Source organism: Meleagris gallopavo, chromosome 14 (genome assembly GCF_905368555.1).
Source record: "Meleagris gallopavo chromosome 14, MGAL_WU_HG_1.1, whole genome shotgun sequence".
Classification (NCBI taxonomy): domain Eukaryota; kingdom Metazoa; phylum Chordata; class Aves; order Galliformes; family Phasianidae; genus Meleagris; species Meleagris gallopavo.
In genome coordinates, this window is record NC_139417.1 from 16791350 (window position 1) to 16816889 (window position 25540).

General features: G+C 38.8%; 1 protein-coding gene across 1 annotated transcript in view; it reads right to left on the reverse strand.

Annotated features, from left to right (window-relative positions):
* LOC100541675 (contactin-3) overlaps nt 1-25540 on the reverse strand; it is a 92418-nt gene that overhangs the window by 29269 nt on the left and 37609 nt on the right. The window contains exons 3-6 of the mRNA XM_085235935.1: nt 19285-19380; nt 7059-7262; nt 6638-6740; nt 5471-5655 (exon numbers count right to left, since the gene is read on the reverse strand). Of these exons, the coding sequence (XP_085092061.1) occupies nt 5471-5655; nt 6638-6740; nt 7059-7262; nt 19285-19380 (588 nt within the window). The remainder of the gene's footprint in view (nt 1-5470; nt 5656-6637; nt 6741-7058; nt 7263-19284; nt 19381-25540) is intronic.

A 25540-nucleotide genomic window follows, 5' to 3' on the forward strand; every position in this document is an offset into this window, starting at 1 on the left:
TTCTCCAGGGTGTACATGATAGAAGCATGGCAGCAAGAGCATCGCTCAGAAAAGAAATGAACACAGCTTCAAAAGCCACTGTGTGTGAAATTCATGGTGCTTGATCATTTGCAAGAGTGTTGATGTAGACCTCAGTGATTTCCTTGCGGGAAGCTCTTTGTCTCTTCCAATTACTGACCAAGGCATCCGGCAGAAAAACAAATACTCTTTTCAATCTTCCACATCTAAAAGTCTCTAAAAATGACTGTAGAAAATATCAGAAATTCTTTGAGAAAAATAATTCAACTAACCAGTTCAAAATTGAACAGACAGCGTAAATGGGGCAATTACAACTGGAAGTATTCCATGCAATGCTCTGAATCTTAGCAAAGATTTCCACATTGCAGCAGCTGAGAAAACAGCAGACAGAAGGTCACATATTAGTAATCTCCAGTTCCTCTCAGAAAATAGATACTGCTCTCCAAGCACAGCACCACCCTCCTCATCCAGCCTGCCCAACTGTACCAGAATGATTCTGAACAAAAATTCCTCTTGAGGTCTTGTCACCATCAGGCAAATGCTGCCTGCTTAGAACATCTGGCTTCATTCTGGAGACACTAACTCCTTATCTGTGCTCCTGAAGGAGACTGTAATGACTTGGTACAAAGTCTCATTCTCACTGAGCTGTTGCATTGCTTTGGTGCATAGCCATGATCTTCCTGAGGTCACCACTCCTCCTTCATCCTTAAGCACAGAACAAGCAAATGGGCAACATACCTTCACTGAGATGAAAAAGACAGGATGTCCTGTAAGTTGTGAGGCTGTAAGTTACTTTTAATGGAGTTTGTAGCACACTGTTTAAGATCATAATAGGATTCTGTACTGTATTTGCAGTTCTCTGGAACTCCATGAAAGATGTGAAAAAGGTTCCCTTAAGACAAAATACTTGTAGGTAACTGAATTTCTAAGCAATGTCAGCCATCAGCATCGTGGTCAGTTAGCTGTAAAGGCAGCAGCCCATATTTTGCTTCAGTTGTTATTGCCTCATATATTCCTTGTAATAACTCACAGTCCCACAGGCATGAAATAATACAAGTGTGTAATTTGATAAAATTTAGCCTCAGTGACAGGGAGAAGGCTCAGTCATCTTTTCCTGGGGTGAATATGACCACCATGTTCTTCCATCTCATAGGCCAGGCAGGTGATCCCAGAGAAAACAGCTGTTACTTCATTAGACGCAGGGGAATCCCTTTAGGCCTTATGGCAAGAAAGACAATTCTTTTTTAGATTTTTAAGAAGTCTCTTTACGATGACTGTTCTGGGGTTTGGTGATGAGAGCAAAGACCAACTGCAACGAGTGAATGGGCTGAAGCTCTTGGAAGCAATGGCTGGAGATTAAAGCTTTCCAGAAGCTGTGCTGAGATCCAATTTGTAAACAATTTGGGGGTACCTCAAAGAGTCCCCAGCATCCATGGAGCAAGCCAGCAGGAATATTTAAATCAGACTTCAAAGTAGACGCTCCAATAAAAAGCTCCTTTTCAATCCTCTAAACCACAGAAAGAACATGAGAGCATTCAGGAAAGGCAAAGCTTCAGGACCATGATTTCTGTGCTCTCCTAGGGAGTGCTGAGGATGCCGTCCCTCTGCTTGGAGGCAGAAGGCTACAGGATAGTCCCTAATTAAGGCTCACACATTAGATGCAATCTGCTTATACACGTCTTTGCTTTGAAAGTTACAGAATGAAAGATGATCTAGCTCAGCAATCAGGCAATAAATCAGAGTCAAAAGGCACTTTCCATAGCTCAAGAAAAAGAGGCTATGAAGCATACTGGGAATTCACAACGTTTCGCAAAAACAGAAAATATAACCTCTGTTTTTCAAGGTAGTACCTCGCTGAAAGTCAGACTATGACACTCATACTGACGCCTACAGCAGTGATACAGCAGTGATCAGCCTACCTTTAACTCAAAGATTTAACTGAGCTTAAGCACGGGTAACTTTTTTCTGATAAAACAACCAGGCCCAAAGAAGCTTGCAGTAACTTCCATTCACAGATACCTGAAAACAAGTTGTTTGTTTTTTTTTTTTACTTCCATACGTATGCTTAGAAGCATTCATTGCATAGTTGGGAACCATTTCGTATGCCAAGAAAGTTGAACAAAGTACCTCCGAAGCAAGGCAGTTAAATTATTAAGTCAATTAAACTTCAAGTTAATCGAGGTCAGCACTTCCTCAGTGCTATTCAGCTGTTTACAGTTCTACAGCCAATGATAAGAGGACCTCCCCCATACACTAGACAGAGTCAGGACAAAACCACTGAACTATGATGCTCTTCCACGTTGAAGAGCAATGTATCTTCAGTGTAATTTGGGTGCTACATTCTCACCAATGTCAGTATTCTTTTTTTTTTTTTAACATGTATTTTGTATCTTATATGCTGGCTATTTATTACTGGGGGTCTGCATTTACATAAAGTGGAAATCAAGCCAAGTGAACAGCAATGGCTGCTGCTATAAGCAAGTAGAAGTGACATTGCTGGCTGACTCTGACCACCAGCACAATTCACCTTTGCTATTCAGTCCACTGCTGCAGAACAAAAGCAGAACAGAAGAATTTTTTCTCCCTATTAAACATTTTACCTCAGTACCGTCAAGCATGAGTTCCGTTAAATCAACACGTGCTAATTAAGAGTATTTTTCTTCAATTACCCTTTAAATTAATTGCTTTACATATCTCTGCCATGTTACATGTTGTTTAATTGCATCTTAAAATGCAAAAATGTAACCATTTAATTTCTTCTCATTTTTCCATGCTATGAAAAGTCATGGACTCTTTCTTCTTCTATTATCTCTTTATGGAAAAGGGTAATGACAAATGAATGTACTACTGAAGTGAAAGCAAATTATTTATATATTCAGGTTTTATATTAATTCATAGTTAGATAATCTCATCCTATATTTAGCACATTTTGAATTCCACTGAGGAGAAAAATGTCATTAAACACATGTTAGAACTGCACAGGGGACAATGAACTGAACTTGATGTTGGGCTTTTCTTGATAAAATCCTTCATGAGGAAAAAGGAAGATTAATAGTCTGTTAGTAATGTTACAAAAGAACCCAGAATACGTTTTAGAATATCTATCTGAATAATCAACTCAGCTATGTCTTTAGAGTTACATTTAAACCCCACAATAAAACTAGAAAAAATACAGAGTTGGTTTTGTTTTGTTCTGTTACAGAAGTGCACAGAATTAGCAAACTCAAGCATAAAATCCATTTTGAGGTAACTACTGTGGGCATGACTGAAGTTCAGCCTACATTCCAGTGCTTTATGACTTCAATACCACGACTCATTATGGGAAGAAGTAAAGGCAGGACAGCAGAGTAACCACAACTGATTGTTAAATCAAACAACTTAGGCACTGAAACCCCCAACTTTCAGAATTCAAGATTTACAGTTTAGAATCATAGAATTGCTCAGGTTGGAAAAGACATTAAAGATCATCAAGTCCAACTGCAACCTGACCATACAACTCTAACAACTCCCTGTTAAATCACGGCCCTGGAATGTTTCAGTAGTTTCCAAACAAAGCAAAAAAAAAACATTTCACGCTTTCGTTTAGGGTAGGCTATTGTCTCATTTACAAATAATCTTTAAAATCTGGAAAGAAAAGAAAATCCTGTATTTTTAGTCAAACTGCACCATTTTCTTTATATTTTTTTCATCTGTGAAGGGATGGATTTTGCATTTTGTTTCACTAAGACAACACAGAAAATGTTAATCCCAACTCCTTTTAAAGCTTTTTTGGGAATCCAGATACCATAGTTACAGAACACTATTAAACTACAACCAGAACAATTCTCCTAATTCTCAAAGAGTTGCAAAATTATTCTGTCCTGACTACGGAATTGTTGGTATTCTATTTGTAAAAAAAGAAAGCAATAACAAAATAAGAAAAATTACTTAATTCTGCAGAATGGGTTTCATTAAGCAAAACAAGCAAAATAAAACAGTTGGAGTAACATTCATGCCATTACAAGCCTCATTTTCTTCAGTCTAAAGAACCGTATTAGGGATGGATCTAGGACAGGCAGACATTTATAGTGGAATATTAACTCTATTCAAGGTTTCAGATCCCTTTCTGGGTTTGTAATGAAGATGTTCACACTGAGCATCTGCAAATCACAATTTACTTCTCTCAGAACTGCAACTCACTTGCTTTTATTGATTAGCAAGATCTATTATTTGAGATCGGTGCCCCTTAATGACAGAAAAAGAACTCTGGAAGTAGTGCAAATACTTCAAAATCACCCACCTTCATAAATACATCATAAGAACTAATGAACAAAGCTGCTCTGATCCAGAACTGCTGTAAGACTAGTGAACCACGCTGACGCACGAACCACAGCTCACTTTAAACTTTTGAAACAGCTTTATATAAGCTATATAATGAAAAGTATATTGCCAACTTTAGAACTGCAGATGACACGGACAGAGAAAGCATCTTAGCTCTTTTGTCCTACGTTATCTGATACCTAAAAGATCTAACTATAACTAGCATATGCAAAATTTAGTGTAACTATTTATTTGGAAATTGGAGGGGAATATTTTTTTTCCTTCCACTTTATAGCTTGCTTCTTAAATTAAAATCATCATTGACCGAAATCTGCCTTGCTGCCCTGTTCCAGTAAACAGTAGCTTCCCATACAAAGAACCAAGTGACACACAGTAGGTAGGCACCGTGCTTTTCCACAAGACAGAGAAATAAAATCTTTACTCAAATATTCCTACATGATGAAAACATTCCAAAGCAAAGACTGAATCAGTCTCTAAATTGCCATTTACCTGAAGAAAATTAAATTTGCAAAGATCTGACTTTAACAAAAATTGTCAATTACCACTTTGTTGCAAATCGCTCTAGCTTTAAACCACCACCATCATGCTTTGCTGATATTCATTTCACTCTGCAGTCTTAAATGCACAAGAGACTGTCAGTTTTCCAGCGTTTAAATTTCCTATTATTTCATTTCTTATTCTAGAATATATTATCCTATTTGTTTATTCTTTTAAAAAGGAAACTTTTTTTTTTTTGAAAGCAAAGAATTGGCAATATCCATCATTTCCTGAAAATGTGAAGCCTATACAGTCCCTTGAATAAATCTAATCCACTAGAAATTTATATTTTCACCCACGGACCAACAAAAAGTATTAAATATATACATATATCATCATTCCAGCATTTTTCTAAACAAGCACAGTCACTTCCTGCATTACTCTAAGCAATTCTTTTGAATGTGGACATTTACCAAAAGTGTTACGCAAAACATTGGTGAAGAAGTTATCTTCTTTCTCTGCAAGAGGCCAGGAACTTTTATGAACAAATTTGCAATAGCATTGTAGAAGCTGTAAACCCCAAACTAATTGATAGTGGTTTATATTTCATGTGTAAAGAAGGATAGGAGAGAGGGAGAAAGAAAAAGTTTCCTACCATAGTAAGTGAGACGACCTCTTGCAATGTTTTTTCCTCTTGAGTTTTCAGTAATACATTCATACAGTCCTGCATCCTCCTGCTGGAAATTAGGTATTTCAATCATGCCATTGGATTTCCTTAGTTTTATTTTGCTCGGAAATGGCATACCATCAGTTCTTCTCCAGTTAATCTGAGGCACGGGACTAAACAAAAATAATGGGATTTCATTAAATAACTTTGCTGCAAGTACTTGATTGTAAAAATTAGGTACTTAAACTAATATGCATTAAAGCCCCGAAGTGACTAAAGCTTGCATTAAAAGTAGTATTCATACTGTACATGACAGATGGTCAGACAGCATGGTTACTGATTTGCATATGCTGTTCTGTTCCTCATGCTATTATTTATGGCATCAGATTTTTCACGAGTATCTGAACGTCCAATGACTGGAAAATTTCCAGTAAATCACCACTGGCCTCCCCTGAAGACAGGAGAGCTTTACCAGTGTCCTCAAGGGAAGGGGAACCAAGGCAAGCCCCAGGTTCCACCCTAGAAGAGCCATTCATTCTCTGATAGGTAAACTTTCCCTCACCTAGCTGAGGAACAGAAGCAATAACATGTGATTAAGTTACCATTCTGGAGTTTAAAATCATGAACACCTGACAATAAACTGCAGAGAGGTTGCTAAATACATTTACAGAAACATAAATGCATTCTCAAATCATTTATGAAGGAGAAAAGATAGCAATTATGTGTGAAATGTCATTGAGAAGAGGAATGCATTTTAATCTTGATTTCAGCTATAAAAGAAGGACAAAATTAGGAAAGCATCAGGTACATTTAACAGTAAAATTCAGTCCTAATTGTCACTGACTTCAACAAGAGTTCCTTTATACTGAGAAAGCAGAGCTACCTCAAAGGACACCTGCAAAACTCACTGATCTTGTTCAAGAGAATCTGAAGTGAAACGTAAATTCCTGCATTGCAAGCATGCACATTTTAATTCCAACAACAACAGAAGCATCTTCAAGGTTCTTTCACATCTTATTCCAAAGTAGTAAATATGATGGTCAAAACTTGATCTTTGGAGACTACCAAAAAGATGACGCTAGATGCCCACATCTGTTGTGCAGATGAACTCCAACACACTTCAGCTTTGCAGTATGGGTGAAGACGAGAACTTACTTTCCTAGGGCAAAGCATTCCAGTTTCACAGTTGAGCCTTTTGCTGCAGGAAGCGTCTCAGGAAACTGAACTTCTATTTTGGGTTCATATTCTCCCATCACACCTATGCAAGACAAGTGAGAAAAGACATTTTTCATTTTTCAAGCCATCATTCTCTAAAACACTGAGTAACATCACATTCAAAATTTATTTCTCTTGCGCTCCATTTAGAAACTCACGCACAATGACCTTACAATGAAATCACTGTCAGATGTAGCAGAGGAATGCACAACAAAAAAATAGTTTATCATCTTACAAGCAACCAATACTCTGAGACTGCAGCAAAGGTTACACTGCCACAAAAAAACATTCGCTGGAAACCAGCTGTTTGTAACACAGTGAAAGTAGCGTTATTTCGAGACTGGGAAAAGGAAAGCCATACCATCAGTGCGCAGCACGAGAGGAGTTGGTGACCCAAGGACCTGGCTGTTTGTCACAGTGCTGGTTACGACACAGGTGTAATTTCCCACATCTGAAGGTTCCACTTTGGCGATGTAGAGGTGACCGGTCTCCTGAGACACAAATCGCCGGCTGTCCTCTTGGACAAACGATGGATACTCGTTGAAGATCCAAGCAAATGACAACTCTGATCGGTTATAAAAATAAAGATATTTGGTAAGGTTTTTTGTTTTTTTTCCTCCCCCACATTTTTATCTTCACAGGTCTTTGTTTTACTGCATCGTGTAACATTATTATATATAATATTATGTAACAGGACCAGAGAACCAATGATAGGAAAAAAAAAGCACCAAAGAATCAGAAACAGCAAAACTAAAAAAGCAGACAGCTTCTTCAACAAAGCCTCCTGCTCCAGAAAATGAAAACACATGAAAACAATTCCAAATCTTTTACCATAGAATCATAGAATGGCCTGGGTTGAAAAGGACCACAGTGATCATCCAGTTCCAACCCCCTGCTATGTGCAGGTCACCAACCAGCAGACCAGGCTGCCCAGAGCCACATCCAGCCTGGCCTTGAATGCCTGCAGGGATGGGGCATCCACAGCCTCCTTGGGCAACCTGTTCCAGTGCCTCACCACCCCCTAAGTGAAAAACTTCCTCCTAATATCTAACCTAAATCTCCTTTGTCTCAGTTTAAAACATTCCCCCTTGTCCTATCACTATCCAAAAGTGATTCACAAGAATCCTTATATTTTTTTTTGAGATAGCAAAAATTCGACCACAATTTGTTAAAAGGGAAAAGTAATTTATTATCTACAGCCCAGCTAGATACCTGAGAGAAATAGCACTGGCATATGCAGCTGAAAAGAATGTCCAAAGATCCATAAACACCTGGAAGAGCTCAGCACAAAGCAAAACTACATTCTTCACAGAAAAGTTTGATCTCTGCATGAAACAGCAGTTCTTCACGGACACTTTAAAGGAAAACTTCACATGAAAAGATAAATCAAGGAGATTGGGCATAAATTACATGTAATTATTTTTCTCAGAATACCTTTCTGAGCTGTGCAAAAGCCCCTTCCTGTGAGAGGCCGTGTGCCTGTTGCATTCATATCCTACAGAATGAAAGGAAATTAATTTTTAATGGTTTCCCAGGCAAGAAATAATTTTTCACCCAAGTGCCACTCAGCTGAAAGTTTATGAAAAGATTAGAGCTTCTACAAGTGCTAATTGGAAACGATTATAGTTTGATTGACCTGCCTTGGCACTGAAGTATCTTGTAGCATTTGCACTGCCCCTACAAAATGGAGATCATCCATTTTTTTTGCACAGGTTTAATTTGGAAGTGCAGACATTTGGATGCAATTGCAAAAAGAAGAGCAGGTATTTTCGTAACTCCCATATCTGAGTGTGAACATGCAGCCAGGAAAGCAGTAAGCCAACAGGATAATTTAACAAAAGGCAAGATACTGCAGATAAAAAAAACACTCAATAAATTAAATTATTAAAATATTTATGGACTGGTTAATGTAAAAAGGGCATCAAATGAAATAGCTCATAATTGCATTTAATTTTATTCTATCAATATTTAAACTCCTTCCATTACCATAATTTTGCTGGAACAGTGCATGTGAACAACTGACATTCTCAGTTATATTCTCAAGAGTTAAACTTCCATTATAATGGGATTTTTTGTTGTTGAAAATAACCATCTACCCTTCTAGACTCGCCACACTTCCAGTGAAACAGTGCACTCACATAAAAGTTGCTTCCTGTGTAAGTTGAGAGGTTGAATTTATTGTAACAAAGGCCAACACAGATTTGTTATGAAAAGACAGAGCACTTACTGGAACGGGAAGGGAAACCCTGTGACAGCGTGTGACTTCAGCAAGATGTCTGAGATACGCCCCAAGAGTTCCATGAGAAAGTCATGCACATACAGTCCACACCACACAAGTCCTGTGTAGCTACTCTGCTATCTTCCAGCAAAGACACCGAGATGCAGCATCAGTGCTTTGCTGTTACAGAGAGGGATGAGTGAGCAGAGAGCAGCACTGAGAGGCACCACTGATGGCTCTGCCCACAGTCAGCACCATGCAGTACTCCATCAGCCACAGAAAAACTAAGGGAGTAAATAAAGGAAGTGATGCAGCAGGTCTGTAGGACTTGAAAGGGACCTCTTTGTATGGTCTTACTAAATGGGAAAGTCTAGAAAATCATATTTTATCATAGCAGTGAGGGATGAGAGCAATTGTAAGACAGAGAAAACTGTAGCACAAACTAGGTATCAATGCAGGAACATTAGGGGGAAAAAAACAACAACAACAACTCATTTTCTGCTTTATATCAAATTCAGACTCCAAAAGACAACTGTAGGGAAGCCAGGCTTTATCAGTTCTGCTACTTACTTAGCTACTTGCTTTGATGAACTCAAAGTATTATTTTATTTAAAAACTAACAGCATTCAGCAAAGATGGTCACATCTGTATACTCAGCAGGAAAATAAGCAGCTTGATTTTGTCACCATTATACTGGGTTAGGCTGAGAGTAAATTCACTGAAATCAGTCCTTACAGTTATGAAAGCCATGCAAAGTATATTCCAGTTCAATTAGATCCTTCAATAGCCTATGAATGAGTGCTCCTGGAAACCTAATTTCCCATTATACGTATATTTTCATTGACTCCATTAAAAATGGAGAGTGGTATTTCTTTCACCAGTGCCCCACAGCCACCATCTCATTCTGTATTTACTGTATTTTACGAAATAGTATTCTGATTTTTTCCAAAAAATTCACATTAAGCAACTTGTTCCGTGATTTATTATGTTTACACCCTTTGCTTGTTGCACCTCAAGGGACATAAACTCACTTCCTTTCTGTCAATTACAAATTTTCAGTTGATTTTCTGTTATAAATGAAAGCAATACATCTCTCCTGGGCTTCCTCAGAGAACGAAGCCTTCGCTTTCCAATGCATTTTTTTCCTTATTTGGAGACTGTACATGGATAAGGTATTAGAAATTACTGTTATTACTCATTTTTTATTTGTTTGCTACATCCTGGTTGGCTTCTACTATTTGTTTAGTATTATTTGATTATTATTTACTGTACACTCTACCACCCACAACACACTCATACTGTTCTAGGCACTCTGTACACTTGAGGGCTCAATGAGAAAACATTTCACAAAATTGCCTGTCATTTTTAAACTTAAATTATATAAGGCTCAACAATTAAATCAGTGTGACTGTCAGGGTCTGCCATGGTCATTTTCTGCTTTATGTGAGCTTTGAAAAAACACCTCTTGCCATATAACAAAAATGAAATGTTGGTAAAGGTTTTTTGGGGGAGGTCAGCCCCATAAGTGCAGCAGCTTCTAACTGGGTTCAACATCAGGTTTTATGTTCATGTCAGTGCTTCTGGAAAAGGAAAAAAAAGGCTTTTAATTAAATTGCACCTTTTTGTTTTAAGACAGCAAGCACATGAGTGGGGAAGCACTGAGTGGAAGTGGGAAGATTTTATTTCTTACAAACAAAATGTAAGAGGCAATGCTGGTTTGGGGAACCAAAACTATAAGGAAACTCAGGATGACAGCAAAGCAAAAGCCTGAAAACAAAAATGCAGGTAGACCTACAACAAAGGAGAAATATAATTCATAAATTTTGGTTTATACACTTAAAGCCTACATTCTGAAGGTTATTTTCTTCGGGACCACTCCTCTACACCCACTTAATTCACACCAGCTAGTTCCATGATTCACACCTGATGAGATTTCTAAGACAGCCAAAAGTTAAAGATATGAATAATACTGTTCTGATACTGACTGAAATGTCTTATTTTCAATTTGACTGGGTTCTGGTTAGGGAAGTGGATGCTCCCATAAATAATCCTGAAAATACAGCAATGGATGTTGGAGTGCATTGTGCTGACTCAGCAACAGGTCCCGGTTCTGATTTTTTTCTGGTTATTTCATGTTTGGTTGGTCTGCTCTTGTTTTAACACATGATGTCTCATATCAGCCACTGAGCTCAAAATCTGCATTGTTTCAGCAGCTGCGCAATTCATATTTTACAATATTCTGTAATAGAGACTAAGAGGAAACTGAAGTAACTTGCTATTTTCCCTATTAAAATTCTGCCTAAGCCACATGATGGCATATGGCTTTTAAAGTGTTTGCAAGGGAGTAATCAGAGAAAATTTAGCAATGACACCAACTGCAATTAAAGACACGGAAATCTGTAAAAACCAGGAATTTTTAATTATCTGCCCTAGAATTAAAATTAAAAGTAATGGAAAAGTACCACTGATTTTAAGAGGGTAATGAGAGATGACATAACTAAGAAAGAAACCAATTAGCCCATCATCTGTCCCAACTTCAACTCGCACTGTGAAGCACATGACAGTGCACAGCAGAAACATCTCAGGTGCTGGAGGTGAGCATCCTTGGGAAGCAGTGAGCTCTGCCCTGGGCCACCACGTGCTCATGCACATGGCTGCTAAGGCACAAGTGCCCATTTGCCAGCACAGAGGAGCACAGCTCCATGCACATATTCACATGGACGTGTGAGCTTGTCTGCATGGAACTCCTAACAACGTGGAAACAAATTAATTAAAGGTAGGAAATTAATCTGCATGTGGTAAAAATACACTGAACACCCACCCGCCCATCCTCCTGCAGCCAGCTAGGAGGTCAGGCTTGGTTTCTGAAGTTAGCCAAAATGAAGAGGTAATTATTTTTGTTACAAAATAAATCATGTTTAATTTTTATTTTTATTTTTTTTGCAAAAAAAATGGCAGTTTCACAAGTAAAAATCTCATGCACTGCAAGTGTAAGACAAAGCAATGATGACCTCCAATACAGGATCCCCCAGCATGTGCAAACTGCACATCACAATCCGTTTGGGTGCCATTGTCAAAAATAATACAGTTTGAAAAGAAAAAACTCTTTACATTATTAGTGTAAATAAGTTGTACATTATTTCAGGGCTTTATTGCACACTGCTGGACAACTAAAATGCCCACAGTCTTGAACACTGGCCTGAGTACACTCAGCTGGGAAGAAAACCATCAACACCACCTCCCTCAAAACAGCCTCAAAACCAAGCTCTTAAACACTCCACTTCTCCACTTGGGGTGTCCTTAACCATTTGCTTAAAAGTAGCTAAACTAATAATGCAATAATATTTAATACTTACACAAGCCACAGTGAGACTTCACACTATGGTCTGTATATGATCAGTAGGGTCTTGGCTACTTTCTGTTAGTATTTCCTATGTCACCATAATGGTGAGTACCCAGCTGACCTCTCTAACACAGTTTGAGGAGTAAGTTGAGGCCATGAGTTCCTGGCTGAGAGTTGTCATGCTCTCCATAGTACAAAAACTTGGGAAAAAAAGCTCAGAGATGTCCTAGAGCTTCTGAAATTCCCCACAAACCTTTTGAAATCTATTTCTTCTTTTGCTTAAAGCCTTTTTTTTTTTTTTTTTTTTTTTTCCTCATAATAAAAAAGTAAATTGCATGATGGGAAACTGAGTCCAATTACAGTGAAGAACATCTCTCAGAAACTCATTTTATTCCAGAGTTAAATGGGAAACATTCAGATTTGAAACTAATGTATACCATTAATCTTTCTGGCATAAAAGGTGAATTATTTTGTAGATAAAATATAAAAGATCAATTTTCAGCATGCTGTGCAGGTAATTAGGCATGCAACTCCTGCGTATGGAATAACCCACAACAATGAGAGCAGTGCCAGAGACCTACGTAATATCTTGCAATTTCAATCTACACATTTAATAAGAATACTGAAATGTTTCAGCTTAAAGTGAGATCCTTGCAATTTCAGTTAACGCCTAATTTTCATATTTAAATGGGACATGGTAACAGTCTGCTTGTTTTCTCCTTTCAGAATGAGCTGTGCCAAGTGAAAAAGAAGTGACAGGACAAATGGGACTGCAGCACCAACTGAATCCTCCTCAGCAGCTGCATGCTGGGGAAGCCTCACCACTGGCACTGCTGTGATGTGCAGCAGTCTGTATAGAAGGGCTGCCCTTCTGCCTTCCTCTGTACTCCACAGTTCAAGACTGGCAGCACTGTCTCCTTAATCACACTACAGACTCACGTTAAATACAATCCCAAACTGCATAACCAGCAAGCCAGCCTTGCCTGCTGCTAATTTCTACCTTCCTCCCTCCCCTGTGGGCCATGACCATCGGCTAGCACTAAGCTTCAGACCCAACGTGACCTCGGAATGCAGAAGTGCTCCTTAACCAGCAGGTTAAACACTCCTTGGTGCTCTGAAGGAAATCCAGATGCTAATGGAGAAGCCTAACAGAATGCTTTTCTGCATTTTATTCAGCTCCAATGCTGACTAAAAACCTAATTTCTTTTACCCTGTAGCTGTGAGGGATGATGGATTAGTTTCTCTTTATCGCATTTCTGAACTAATTGTTTCAGACCAGCAATGTCATTCAAAATGTACTGGCTCTGATCAAATTGTTCAAACTCTGGAAGCATGCACAAAAGTAAGAAACTGCTTTAGGAAGCAATATTTAAACGTACAGCCATTAGCCATATCCACTGCAAATGACAAATTGTTCTTTTCATCACCTCCCCAGAACTTTGTATGTAATTGCTCAGAGCATTCTCTAACAACTCTGTTGTGCCTATTTAAAATAGTTAAAACTATTTTAAATTGCTTCGTGCCTCTAATAACAGAGGATAAAAAGATGATAGTTTAATGCATTGTTCAAATAAAACCCATCTGATTTATTCTGAATGTTGAATATTAGTGACATGAACCTAATGAAAACATGGAAGTAGACGTTTTCAAAGAAATATTCTAATGTTAATAGTGGTAGCAGTAATTAGTGGCAAACTTCTGTTAGTCTTCCACTCATTTAGGAGAAGGTACTTGGTAAAAGCCTGTGAAAAGCAATTACTTTGTATTCCTGTTAACAATGCAATGATCAACTCTGAACGCGTTTGCAGGCATCTCTCTCCCATCATTTCCTAATCAATTATCCAGTTTCTGAAGGAGAAAAAAAATATTTTAGTTGACAAGATAATGAAGAATGAGAAAAAACACCTACAAGTAACAACTGAGGGATAAAGTCCATCCTGGAAGAGAAGCACAGAACTTTCTTTTCTGTCCTCCCTAAGGCATATCTGAGCTACCAGGGACCAGCTAAGGGTAAAAGCTCGACCTGATTTTCTTTTTTTTTTTTTTTTCCCAGATCATTTAATTATTTCTAATTCCTTTCTCTATCTCCCCCATCTTCCAACAAACACCCCACCAAGAAGCAGCGCTCATTCCTAATGAAACATGGAGTTAGAGAAGAGCTCCAGCCCATCTAGTTTGCTCTTTCCCAAACAAATCCTACGTGTTCTGCACCAAGATTCTTATGCTAATTTACAGTCTTTCACACTACCTTGAAACCATACTGTGTACAGTGGCTGCAGATATTGCACAAATACATCAATAGGGATATATCAATTTCAGCCTGTTTTACTTAAGCCTGGAACACAGGTTTACCAAGGTGCATTAGAACAGTGCTTAGATAAAGTGCAGAACATGGAGACAGTGCCTCTTTGTAGCACTGGTTTGTTACTGGTGCTGAGAATAATGCTCTGTCAGAGAGAAATCATTGTAAGCTCCAGCTGTGAACATGCATTATTGTCTCTTGTATGGGCAAATGTAAGTGTCTCTCAGGTGCAATTTGATTTCAAACTGTCAGCTGGAATTTGTGCCACTGCTGCTGACGACACCAGAAGGAATATTGCAAAATATATATTTTTAAATAAAAACACCGTTTCTCTTTGGCAGATTGAGAACAGCTCGAGAACGCCATGGAACAATTTTTTAGGCCATTGCTTTTACAATATTCAGCTTACTATTCTCCTTAGAATGCACTTTTGAGCAAAAATCTCATCATGTGCCTACTGCAAGCATGATGGATTGCTCATGCCCGGACAAGCGTCATGCACAATCTGCAACAAAAGCAAAAAGCAAGTGTGCAAAAATAGGATCTTGCACTTTCTACAAACACACCAATGGGCAGGAGGAAAGAAACCATGTTCTGGAGTTCTATCAGCTTGATTCTACTTTGTTCAAAGGCACGAAATGTTTCCAAAGCCAGTAAAATTAACTCAATCCTTAGTTCCTTGGAAAAATCACACGTTGATATTCAAGAGTTGTGGAAAAGAAAAAAAATATATAGTAAAGCATCGGTATATTTCTAGTGTTTGGGATACTTTCCATGCTATGTTATTCATGAAGCACAGTCTTGCTGGAACATGCAGGTCTCCAAATGGCATTACAGAGACACGAGCAAAAATCTGCAAGTCTAAATACCAATTTGCAACAGACATGACATTGTTCAGTGAATGATTTGTCATACCAAGCAGTGAGCAATAAATTGGGATCCATTTTTTAGTGACATAGCATTGTTTCAAATCAATATGTCACAGCTTTGAAATAATAAGGCATAAGCTAGATTGATCACTATCATTCAAATATGGTCTCATTTATCAATTAAATCTAAATTTGTCAAGGCATGATATTAAATGGAGGACCTCTCTACTTCTTTATTTATGTTGAAATACCCCTGACATACTAAATGAAATAGTAATACATATCACACAAGGTTGATCATGTATACAAAATCAGCGAATTTCCTCCTAGAGCTGTAAGCTCTGTTGGCTTCACAACGTATCCTGTAGGTTATGTTCATACCCCTTATTGCATCCACCAACATAAAATGAATGCTTAGCTTTTCAGTCAAGCCTGAAGTTCTTGGAAAGTATAAATAACCATCAAAAAAGCCTTCATTTCTACAATTAAGACTCATTTTCTTCTCTACATATAAAGCAGCCCTGAAATCAATGTCATCTGTCTGTGTTCAAGCCTATGCCTCACTGTGTTCTCCAAAACACTCAAAACATCTCAAATTAATTATGTTTTCCGAAATACAAAACTGTTGCCAAATTGCTAACGCTGACCATACTAATCAAATAGAAGTCATATTAATATCAATCACGACACTGGAAGACAAAACGACATGATAATCAAGGCACACACGCAGCAGCAATACCAGGGAATACCCTGAAGGAACTTCCAGATCTGCTTTACTTGAGGCTTTGTCAGCTCTTAGCTGGTTTTGGAACAAAATCAGTAGCAAAGTCATTTTTAGATCTCCATATGCCTGGTCTTTTCATTTCTTGGCAGAATGGAAAAAAAATAACATTGCATGATATTTTTTTCAAACCTGCTGCTTGTTAACACACAGAATTTAATATCTGACATTGAGATGTTTGCTATACCAGCACTCCTTTAAAACTATCAAAGACATATCAGTAGAAAATCTGAACAGCTGTAGAGAGCTCAGTAGAAGGTAAGAATTGTAACAGTTCAGTATCTACATCTAGCGCATTTAGATAAATCAATTTTTGATGCATTACTGTTAGAATATTGGGGTGACAACTCAATGATGTGCAAAAAAAAAAGTATTTTAACAGTTTTCCTGTGACAGAATTAAAATTATGTACAAAACCAGTCACATTTCTGCAGAACGATGCCAACGAGCATCTTAATCATCCAAAAATCAGTGCTCAAATAGAACTTCCAGTAAGAGGAAAAAAAAGAATGAGTTAAATGCTCTTCTATACTTTCACTTAGAAATCCAAACCCAATAATTATCATCAAGTTACACACACATCTCCATTCAGATAGAGCTCTAACAACAACAAAAAGCCCCAGACACCACAAAGGCAGGAGGTATCTCTACAAGTTGGTCACACGCTGAGTCACCCTTCCAGAAAATCTCAAACAAAATGGTTAAAATGGGAAATGCTAAAAAGGGAGAATTCAGCAAAACTCATAAGAAAAAACTGAAGTAGTCTGTGACGCAGTTTGTGTTTAACCACTAGAATATGAAGGCACTTGGTGCATCCTCAGCAGAAGTACCAAACACCCTCCTCCTCCCCCAGACACTAACAGCTATGAGATACAAAGCAAAAATCCAAGCTCAGCACATAATCCTGAAATGTGAAGTTGAACAGACTTCCACTGCTGGTTTAAATGGTAAACGTCCATACCCTCATGAAACTACAAACTTTGAAAGGACAAAAGTACTATTAACTGCACAAGTGAATGGCTCCTCATTGAAAGAGGATATTCATATTAGTCATATTAACATCCTAGCTGAGGCAAGCCATAAAATATGCCAAATTGTAGAAGGGAAGTAGTGTCTTTTTCCCATACTACAATATTTGGGGGGCTAATGGCAAAGAGAGTTTTCAGAACAAATACTGTAGAATTTGTATGCTTAAATTTGATTTCTCAGTGCAACCAACACAGAATCAAACAATAATCAGACCACAGATCAGCAAAGAACCCCAAAGAGTTGTTTCTAAACCACCCCAGACAGATATTTAACTCATTCTTTAAAACAAATGAAATAACAAAAGGAAACACCACCAGCAGCCACCAACAACAGTTACTGGCTATTCAGTTTAATGCCAGCTCCTTGGTGAATCAATGAACCACTGTCACTGCTCCATAATCTGCACCAATCTGGTCCCAACATCTACCTCAGATTACTGTATTTTCCTGCCAAAGTGAACGCAAATATTTCCTCCCAGGTATAGGGAACTCATTAATTTCTCTTTGCAGACATTTTATATATATTTAAAGACACAGCTTGGCTTTCTCACTACATTTTTTTGTGTTTGATCCAATCCTAACAAGCTACCACTTAATAGATCAATGTTATCCAAGACCAACCAATTTGTATCATGCCAGATCTACAGTCACTAAATGCCTGACATCACCATGCAGTGAGTTCAGTTCAGTGAAAAAAAAAAAAAAAAAAAAAAAAAAAAGATGAGGAAGGATTTCTTCCTGTTCTAAGTTTTCTGAAACATTTAATGGTTAATGCCTTCAATTCCCACACAAATCTGAGGACTCTGAATTATTCTCATATCAATTCTCGATTCCATTTGATAATTCATGGGGCCCTCAGTGCTCTCTTTTTTGCATGAATAACACAATTAGTGTGGAGTGTCAATCATACCCCACCTGCTGATGGTGAAAGAACCCTCGCCTCCTTCATGTGTCAGTGAGAGCCACAGCCCTAAGTAGCACCAGCATGTTTTGTGTCACCACCTGTTCTATACCTCCAGCATTCACTGTGCTGAACTGCAGTCAGGTGAGCACCTCTGTGTGTGTACACCTTAGGATGCAAGTATGGGAACAGCCACAGCAATTCAGACTTTCAACTGCATATAGAAGCAAAATTTAATCATCCTAATTCTTACAGATAGCCATGGGAATCACCCATTTTCTCAGCAGCTAAAAGACAAAGCTGTTGTAAAGCTATAAAGGTGATTTAAGAGTACGTATCAGTTTGGAGAGAGGAAAATTCTGCAAGCTCAGACAGTTGTAAAATGTCACTTTATGGCTCTGTCTGCTTTGACTCTGTCAAATTTAAGAGGCCACAACACCTATGTTATCATATTCACAACGCTTAGTTTATATTACCTCGTCTCTGCAATTAAGTCTAATGTTTAACATCACTGACTTTCAATAATGAGACTAATTATCAATAAAAGAAAACAAAGAAATAGTTATTTCCAAATATTATTTAAAACTCAACAGCAATTACCAAGGACAGAAGATAACAGATGATAAAACGCACTCAACTTCTGGCCCACAAAGAATCTGTTATACAGTTTTCCCCTCAAGACAGCAGTGTTTTAATTATATCTGCAACACTGCATTAAACTACGAAATGCTTCAGTTTCAGGAATAGATGCACACAGTAGAATAATTACAGAGAACAATCTGGACTTTGCGACTGTCTGGATATAGAAAAAACTAGATTCACTGAGGCTCATGAAATCACTCGTGAAATCAGACAGAATTTAACTCTAGAAGATACTAAGCTAATTGCCAGAGATATCATAAATACTGAACAAGTGCACAGAAATCACTGAGGACTAGAAAGGCATCCCAAGAAAGGAGAACATTCTCCTGGCCACAGCCCTTCCATTTTCTCCTGCACTCGTTTCCTTTGGCTTTGTCTTCTCTCCCTGTAGGAGATGAGGTTTCACTGCTGCTCTCTGATGGAGCTCCCTGCCACCCTCCTGCTGTGACCACGGGACATCCCACCTTCACCCACTGTCTCTGGAAGCTCCCAGTGCTCCTTACCTCCTGCACGGGGCGGCGTTCCGCAGAGCAGCACCACTCCCTGCCCCTCTCGCACGGATACAGTGCTTCTCATCTTCATCCGTGAGCCCTCAGGGTCTGTTTTAGAAAGAAAGGTGAGATGTTAGGAGAAGGGACAGTCCCACCTACAGGAGGTTCAAGCTGTCTAACTCCTGCTATCAGGTCACTCAGGACACAGAGTGGTTCTGAGATCTCCTGGACCGGCTGCTGAAGTGGCTGTTAAACACAAGAGAGGATGACAGAACTAGGACTAAAGTGAAATAATTTACAAGAACCTAATTAAACACATCCTATGGATAACTTTGCTCTTATGTTAGGCTTATATCACCATAACTCTGCTAACTGGAAAGGAATCATAACTTAAAAATAGGTCTTTAAGCCACTGCTTCTTCTGAAATGAAGGCTCCGATGAAAATAGCTTCAAGATCCTCTGAGCTCCTCTAACCAGCTGTAAATTAATGCCACAGCTATTCAAAAAGCAGATATGTCTTCTTGGGGGTAAAAAAGCCCTGTGGGCAGAGCCCCTCAAAGCACTGCCCAGCTACTGCCCTGCAGCATGGATAAGGCAGGCACTTTGCTCTCTGCATACCAACCCAGCACTCTGCCTGGTTTTGGTCTTCTGCAATCATGTTAAACTGTGTAAGAGTGAAACCAAATGCTGCAGGCAATGCATAAGTGCAAAACTGTAGAGCAGCAATATTTATTATAACTTTCAATTAATGTTCACTCTAACCGATGGCTCGAGAACTAAGAAAGTAAGGCTCCACTGTGACCTTGAATAAAGCTAGATACATAAAGCCATCAATACAAACTGACACTGAAGTTCTACCCCAAGAAAGTAGTTCCACGAATCATATCACAGTAAAGCCATTTATGACAAAATTCAGACAGTAATAAGTCAGCTAGTAATCTTAAAAAAAAAAAAAAACACACCCTTTTTTCCTCTAACTTTTTACAGGATATTGATACATAAAGATGCTCAAAAAGGTAGAGAAGTTTTAAGACAAGGCTGTCTCTGTAACAAGCATTATACTACAGAGTTGACCAACACTAGCTGTTTCCCAAAACATAACATTTTTTTAATATTGAAAAGCAACAGCTGCTGCAGTCTGAACAGTGAACAAGAGTGATTAGAATTTCAATGCTTCATTTAAAAAAAATACATTTGCTGCCACAATAAGATATTGTTCTGTTATTCTTTGTTACTGCACAGAGGGTTTCTTAAAAGGGTTGCTTTCAGCTTTCCAATTGAATTTCTCTGTAAGTACATCTCAAGGACCTATGTCCTCACTCACATAATGAGTTCAGATCTTCTGGCTAGACGTGTTTTGGAGTTCATAAGCAACCACAACTAAACTGATTTCACTGGGAGATCAAAACAGCCTCCCTCAGAATTTGTTCCGGGTCTTTTAAACATCATTCTCTCCCCTCTATCAATATAAATATCCAATATAAATTCATCAGCCCTTCCTAGCACTTCCACCAAGTCACTAAGAGGGGAACTAAGAGCTACCAGCATCCCACTGCCCTCACCACAACAGAGCACAAAAGGAGCTGAGGAAGGTGGGTTGTGGAACACCAGCCAGCATGAAATTAATATGCAGAGATTTCCAACATCGCCTTCACTTGCACCTTTAAGAATTTTCCCTACCTGGATTATAGACCTTTTTTCTGATGGCATACATCCCAGGGGAAAAGGCATTCTATTCCGTATTAGGATGAAAATAATGTTGCAATTTGGATGCAAAAGTTTACTATATATATAATGTATAAAATGGATTTAGATGGAATTTCACCCTCCTTACACCTTAACCACTGCGAGCTGTTAATCTTATATGAGGGTTGCTCCAAAAGTAATGCCTCCTGTGTTATGACGCTGGCCCACAACATCAGAAGCGGATGTTGGTGGGATGACAGTAGAGGCTGAACTTTCCCACCAATCTTCTGTTATGTTTTATTGCCTTGTAACAAATGGCAGCAGAGGGGCAATCCGACAAAATGGTGTCTGACATGGGTGTATCACTGAATTCGCACGGGCTGATAAAACAGCAGCCACTGACATTCACTGACACTTTCTGATGTTTGCAGAGACCAAACAGTGAATGTTAGCACAGTGGAAGTTGGACTGTGTGGGCAACATTTTCCTAGAAGCACTGCCACCATAACAGCTGTAAAACAGTGGGCCTCCTTCACTGGTGCAGATTTTTACAAGCATGGCAACCAGGCAGGTTCAATGCTGGCAAAAATGCACAGCTGGTGACTATGGTGAAAAAGAGTGTTTCATAGCTGAGAATTTGCTCTATTGAATAACAGCAGATACAAAGAGCACAACAATGCTATTTCCATGGGAGGAAGTAGGAGGATTACTTTCAGATCAACCTACATTTATTATTTCTGCAGTTATGATGTTTAGCACTGCTTTCTGAGCACATACACTCATTCGTTGCAACCACACTTGCCTAAAAACACAGCTGTCTGTGCTGTCGAACACCGTGCATGGGAAGGGGGAGATGGGGTTGGGAGCAACTGGGAAGGTTTGGGACTCAGAAAGCACACTGTGCTGTGCTGCATCATGCAGTGACCCACTGCAGCTCTACAGTCTGAGATGGTGCCATTCAGAGCAGCTGAGGGTATTCGTCACTGATTACAGTGAAGGCTGCTGTCTCCAGGGAATAATTTTGGGGGAAAACACGAAGGAAAGCAGAATCCATCACAAAACAAAGAATATGAGCCACGCTACAATGAAAGAGTCATTCTTCATTAATTAGCAGGAAGCTTTCTGTCGTACCTACCAGAGTGGCTGAAGCACCAGACTAATCACACAGCTGCACAAGTATCATCACTCAATTCCTTCAGATATTTTTATCATCTCTACGCATTGGCTGGTGGCACTTCAAAAATAATTATAAATTACCATGCAAAATAACAATAACATCCTCTATGAGTATTATGCAACTAAGTCCAAACTTCTGACCTTGAGAAGTATTCCCTACTTGTATACAAGTCACTTCTCAGCATGCATCAGCTCAGAGCTGAACAAAACCACCTGTACCGTCACACTTTATCTGTTCTATTTATTATGCATGGATCATCTTACTCATCACTGGATGTTTTAGGTTTTCATCTACTCTCTCAAACTAAGTGCTGAAATTGTTTTAATTAGTTCCCCTTTCCCATGCCTTTTCACTTCTGACTTGCATTTATTATGCCCCACTTTTATCTTTTTTTCATCTGAAAAGCTATTGCTCCTGTAGGAAGCAAGTAGCTTCATTACTTAACTTGCCCAAAGTTAACACAGAAAATATTTTGCTTAAAATGTTTAAAAAAAAATAACAACTGACTAGATAAGAAAAAAATATGCACCTTAAAACCAATCCAGAACAGCGTAAATTGAAAATTAAATGTTTTTACCTTTTTATAGTTTGACATATCAACTTTAAAATTAGCAATGGAGATGTTTTGGAGTCCTGAAACAGCAACTCCTCCCCTCCCAGGATAACACATAAATTTGCCTCATTGCTTCAGCATCAAGTGGATGACGTTCCATCAGTTGAAATGCACTTGCCATTGCAATAAAAGAGAGCAAGAAAACATAATTCAAGTTTATTGTAAAGTCTTTCGTTCTCCTTTTCAGGCAGAATAATCAGATGTGCTCTTGTTCATACAAACACCACGGATATGAAACCTTGATATACACCTTCCACTCCAGCTAGGTTTTAAGCCTTAAGTACAATGCTAAGAAAGATTTCAGAAATACGGAGCAGAAGTAACTTGAGCATCATTTACACTGCCACTACTCTGGAATAACCATTTTTATATTTGGAACAAAAGTCATAGTTCATTAATACCTATGATAATTAAAAAACATATATTTGTGAATTCATGAGCAGCAGAGCTTTCAGCATCTGAAGACCTCTGCAGAAGATAACATGTTTCTTGTGTTCACCTGATACCAACAGGAAAGAAAGAAATGAAATTGTTAGTCTTGCCCAATGCCTGCCTGCTACAGCAGGTATCCTGCAAGACATTTCTGGTTTGTGCAATCATGTGTAATCAAGGAAGGCAATGGATGATGCAAGATCAGATGAAATGGTTTGAGAGGATGTAACACCATGTAATGAGAAAAGCACAGAATTTTTGATGACAAAGCTGCTTCAGACAGACCCACTGCCAGTTTGCAGCAGCACTGCACCACAGCTACATATTTGTCATCCATAGGGCTTGAGATTAAGATTAGCAGAGGCTTCTGGAGGTTAACCAGCTTCTTTTTCAGTAACGCACAGGACAATGTCATGCCCTGGAGAGAAGCAGAATTTAGCACCCAAGTCCATTTGCACCCAAACATCTGATTATACTTACATCAATTGATACTTACTGTCACAGCACATTTATTAGCAATTCTACCATGTTTCAAAAACTCTAGAAGGGTTCATGCTCTATAAAGATAAGTGTCCTTTGACAGACAAAAAATATTTATTCCATTACTTCATTAGATTCATTATTTTTCAATGCAGCAGAACTTGTTAAATATACTTTATGTATAATTTTGTACTGCTATGATGTTCAAGTGCCTCAAATGAGCCTGACAACCAAATCATAACTGTTTTCTTCAGTATGCAGCTCTACAGAGGGGACTTTGTTCAATGCCAGCACGTAATGAACTACTAATGCACAACAAGGTCGCCTTGGTACAAGTGACATTATTTAAGAAGAAACAAAATAACAGTCCCTCAGCTCTTAAGAATAACAGCCTAAGCATGCTGTAATAGCTACATGGCTAATGACAACTTCTGGAGAAAATAAGACAAATCTGTTTCTTTTTGGGAAAGCTTTTTACCACTAGCTATACTACTTACATGCACAGGCAAATGTTCTTCCCCACTACTCAATATCCCAAATTTGGCAATATCGAGGAATTTTTATGACCATGTATTTTATACTTCTTGAGACAAACACTGGAAGCAATGTATACAAGGAATAATTTTCTTAAAAACACTTCCATCAGCTTAACAGTAGTGTTGGAAGACGTGGCCAGCTAGCCAGAACGGTGCCTGCAGACCACTGGGAACAGGCTCAATAGAGCTGCACATGGAAAAAGTGAGTTGTTCTGCTGATTTCACAGGGCTTCGGATCAATCCTGTAAGAATAACTTTTGTTCGCATCCCTCCTCCCTACATTACCTCTATAACCATCAATTATTGTTGGAGGTGGAAAGGAGAAAGAAAAAAAATGTTAACAGAGCAAAATTGAACATTACTCAAAGCAAGCAAAGAAACTGGGTGATTTGTCACTGGAGAAGAAATTCGCTGGCTACCAGAGAACTATCTCCATGGTTTCATTTTTGTCATGCTGGTATTACAGGAAAATCATATAATTTCACAGCAACCTCTATGAAATCTCTTAATGCTGTGGCACACTGCTGAACTTTCATTTTATAGCAGAACATTTATCTGTAGGAAGGTAACTGCACAATGGGTTATATATACACACCAGAATATTCTCTAGACCTCATTTTAGTAAGAGGCTGTGTTCTTCCACACCACAGCAGCAGCAACAGAATCAGAGCACTGCTCTCCTAGGCTAAGAGCTAGCTCTGACACAGGGCAGCAGCTCAGCCCCTGCCACCCCGTGGATGCCCTGGTGATTTTCATTTCCTATAGCTCCAGGACAGGGCAGAGAGAGAGGTCTCTGCCTCCCATCCTCCACGCATCTTCTATTTACAAACTGACACTACTCAAACCTCCACTTACCAGCCTGAACATCCCTCACAATGTTCACATTGTGATAGTCTCAATCAGCAAATCTTGTTTGAATCAGCATCTCACATCAATAGAAATATTGCTAATAAAATGAACTTATCCTTCAAGTGCGCGTGGCAGAGAAGAGGACCTGCAGGTTGTTCTTGCCGCATGAAATCAGTGCCTGGCCACCAAGTCATACAGAGATGGGCAGGCTGCAGGTGCTCCTTGTTGCAATAGCAGCAACTCAGAGCAGCAAACTGACATAGCATCTGCATTGCTTAGCACCACTGAGCCACCCGGGGTGCAGCAAAATATGCAATAGGAAACAAACAGATTACACCGATTAAATGGGAATCATATAAAAAATCATAAAATAAAGTCTGTTACATAAACACACATATGAAAAGCTAAAAAGAAATTGACACAGGTATATCAGGGTGCTGTGAACACGAAACGCCAGCACGCAAAAAGGAAAAAGAGACTGCAGTACTAAGGAG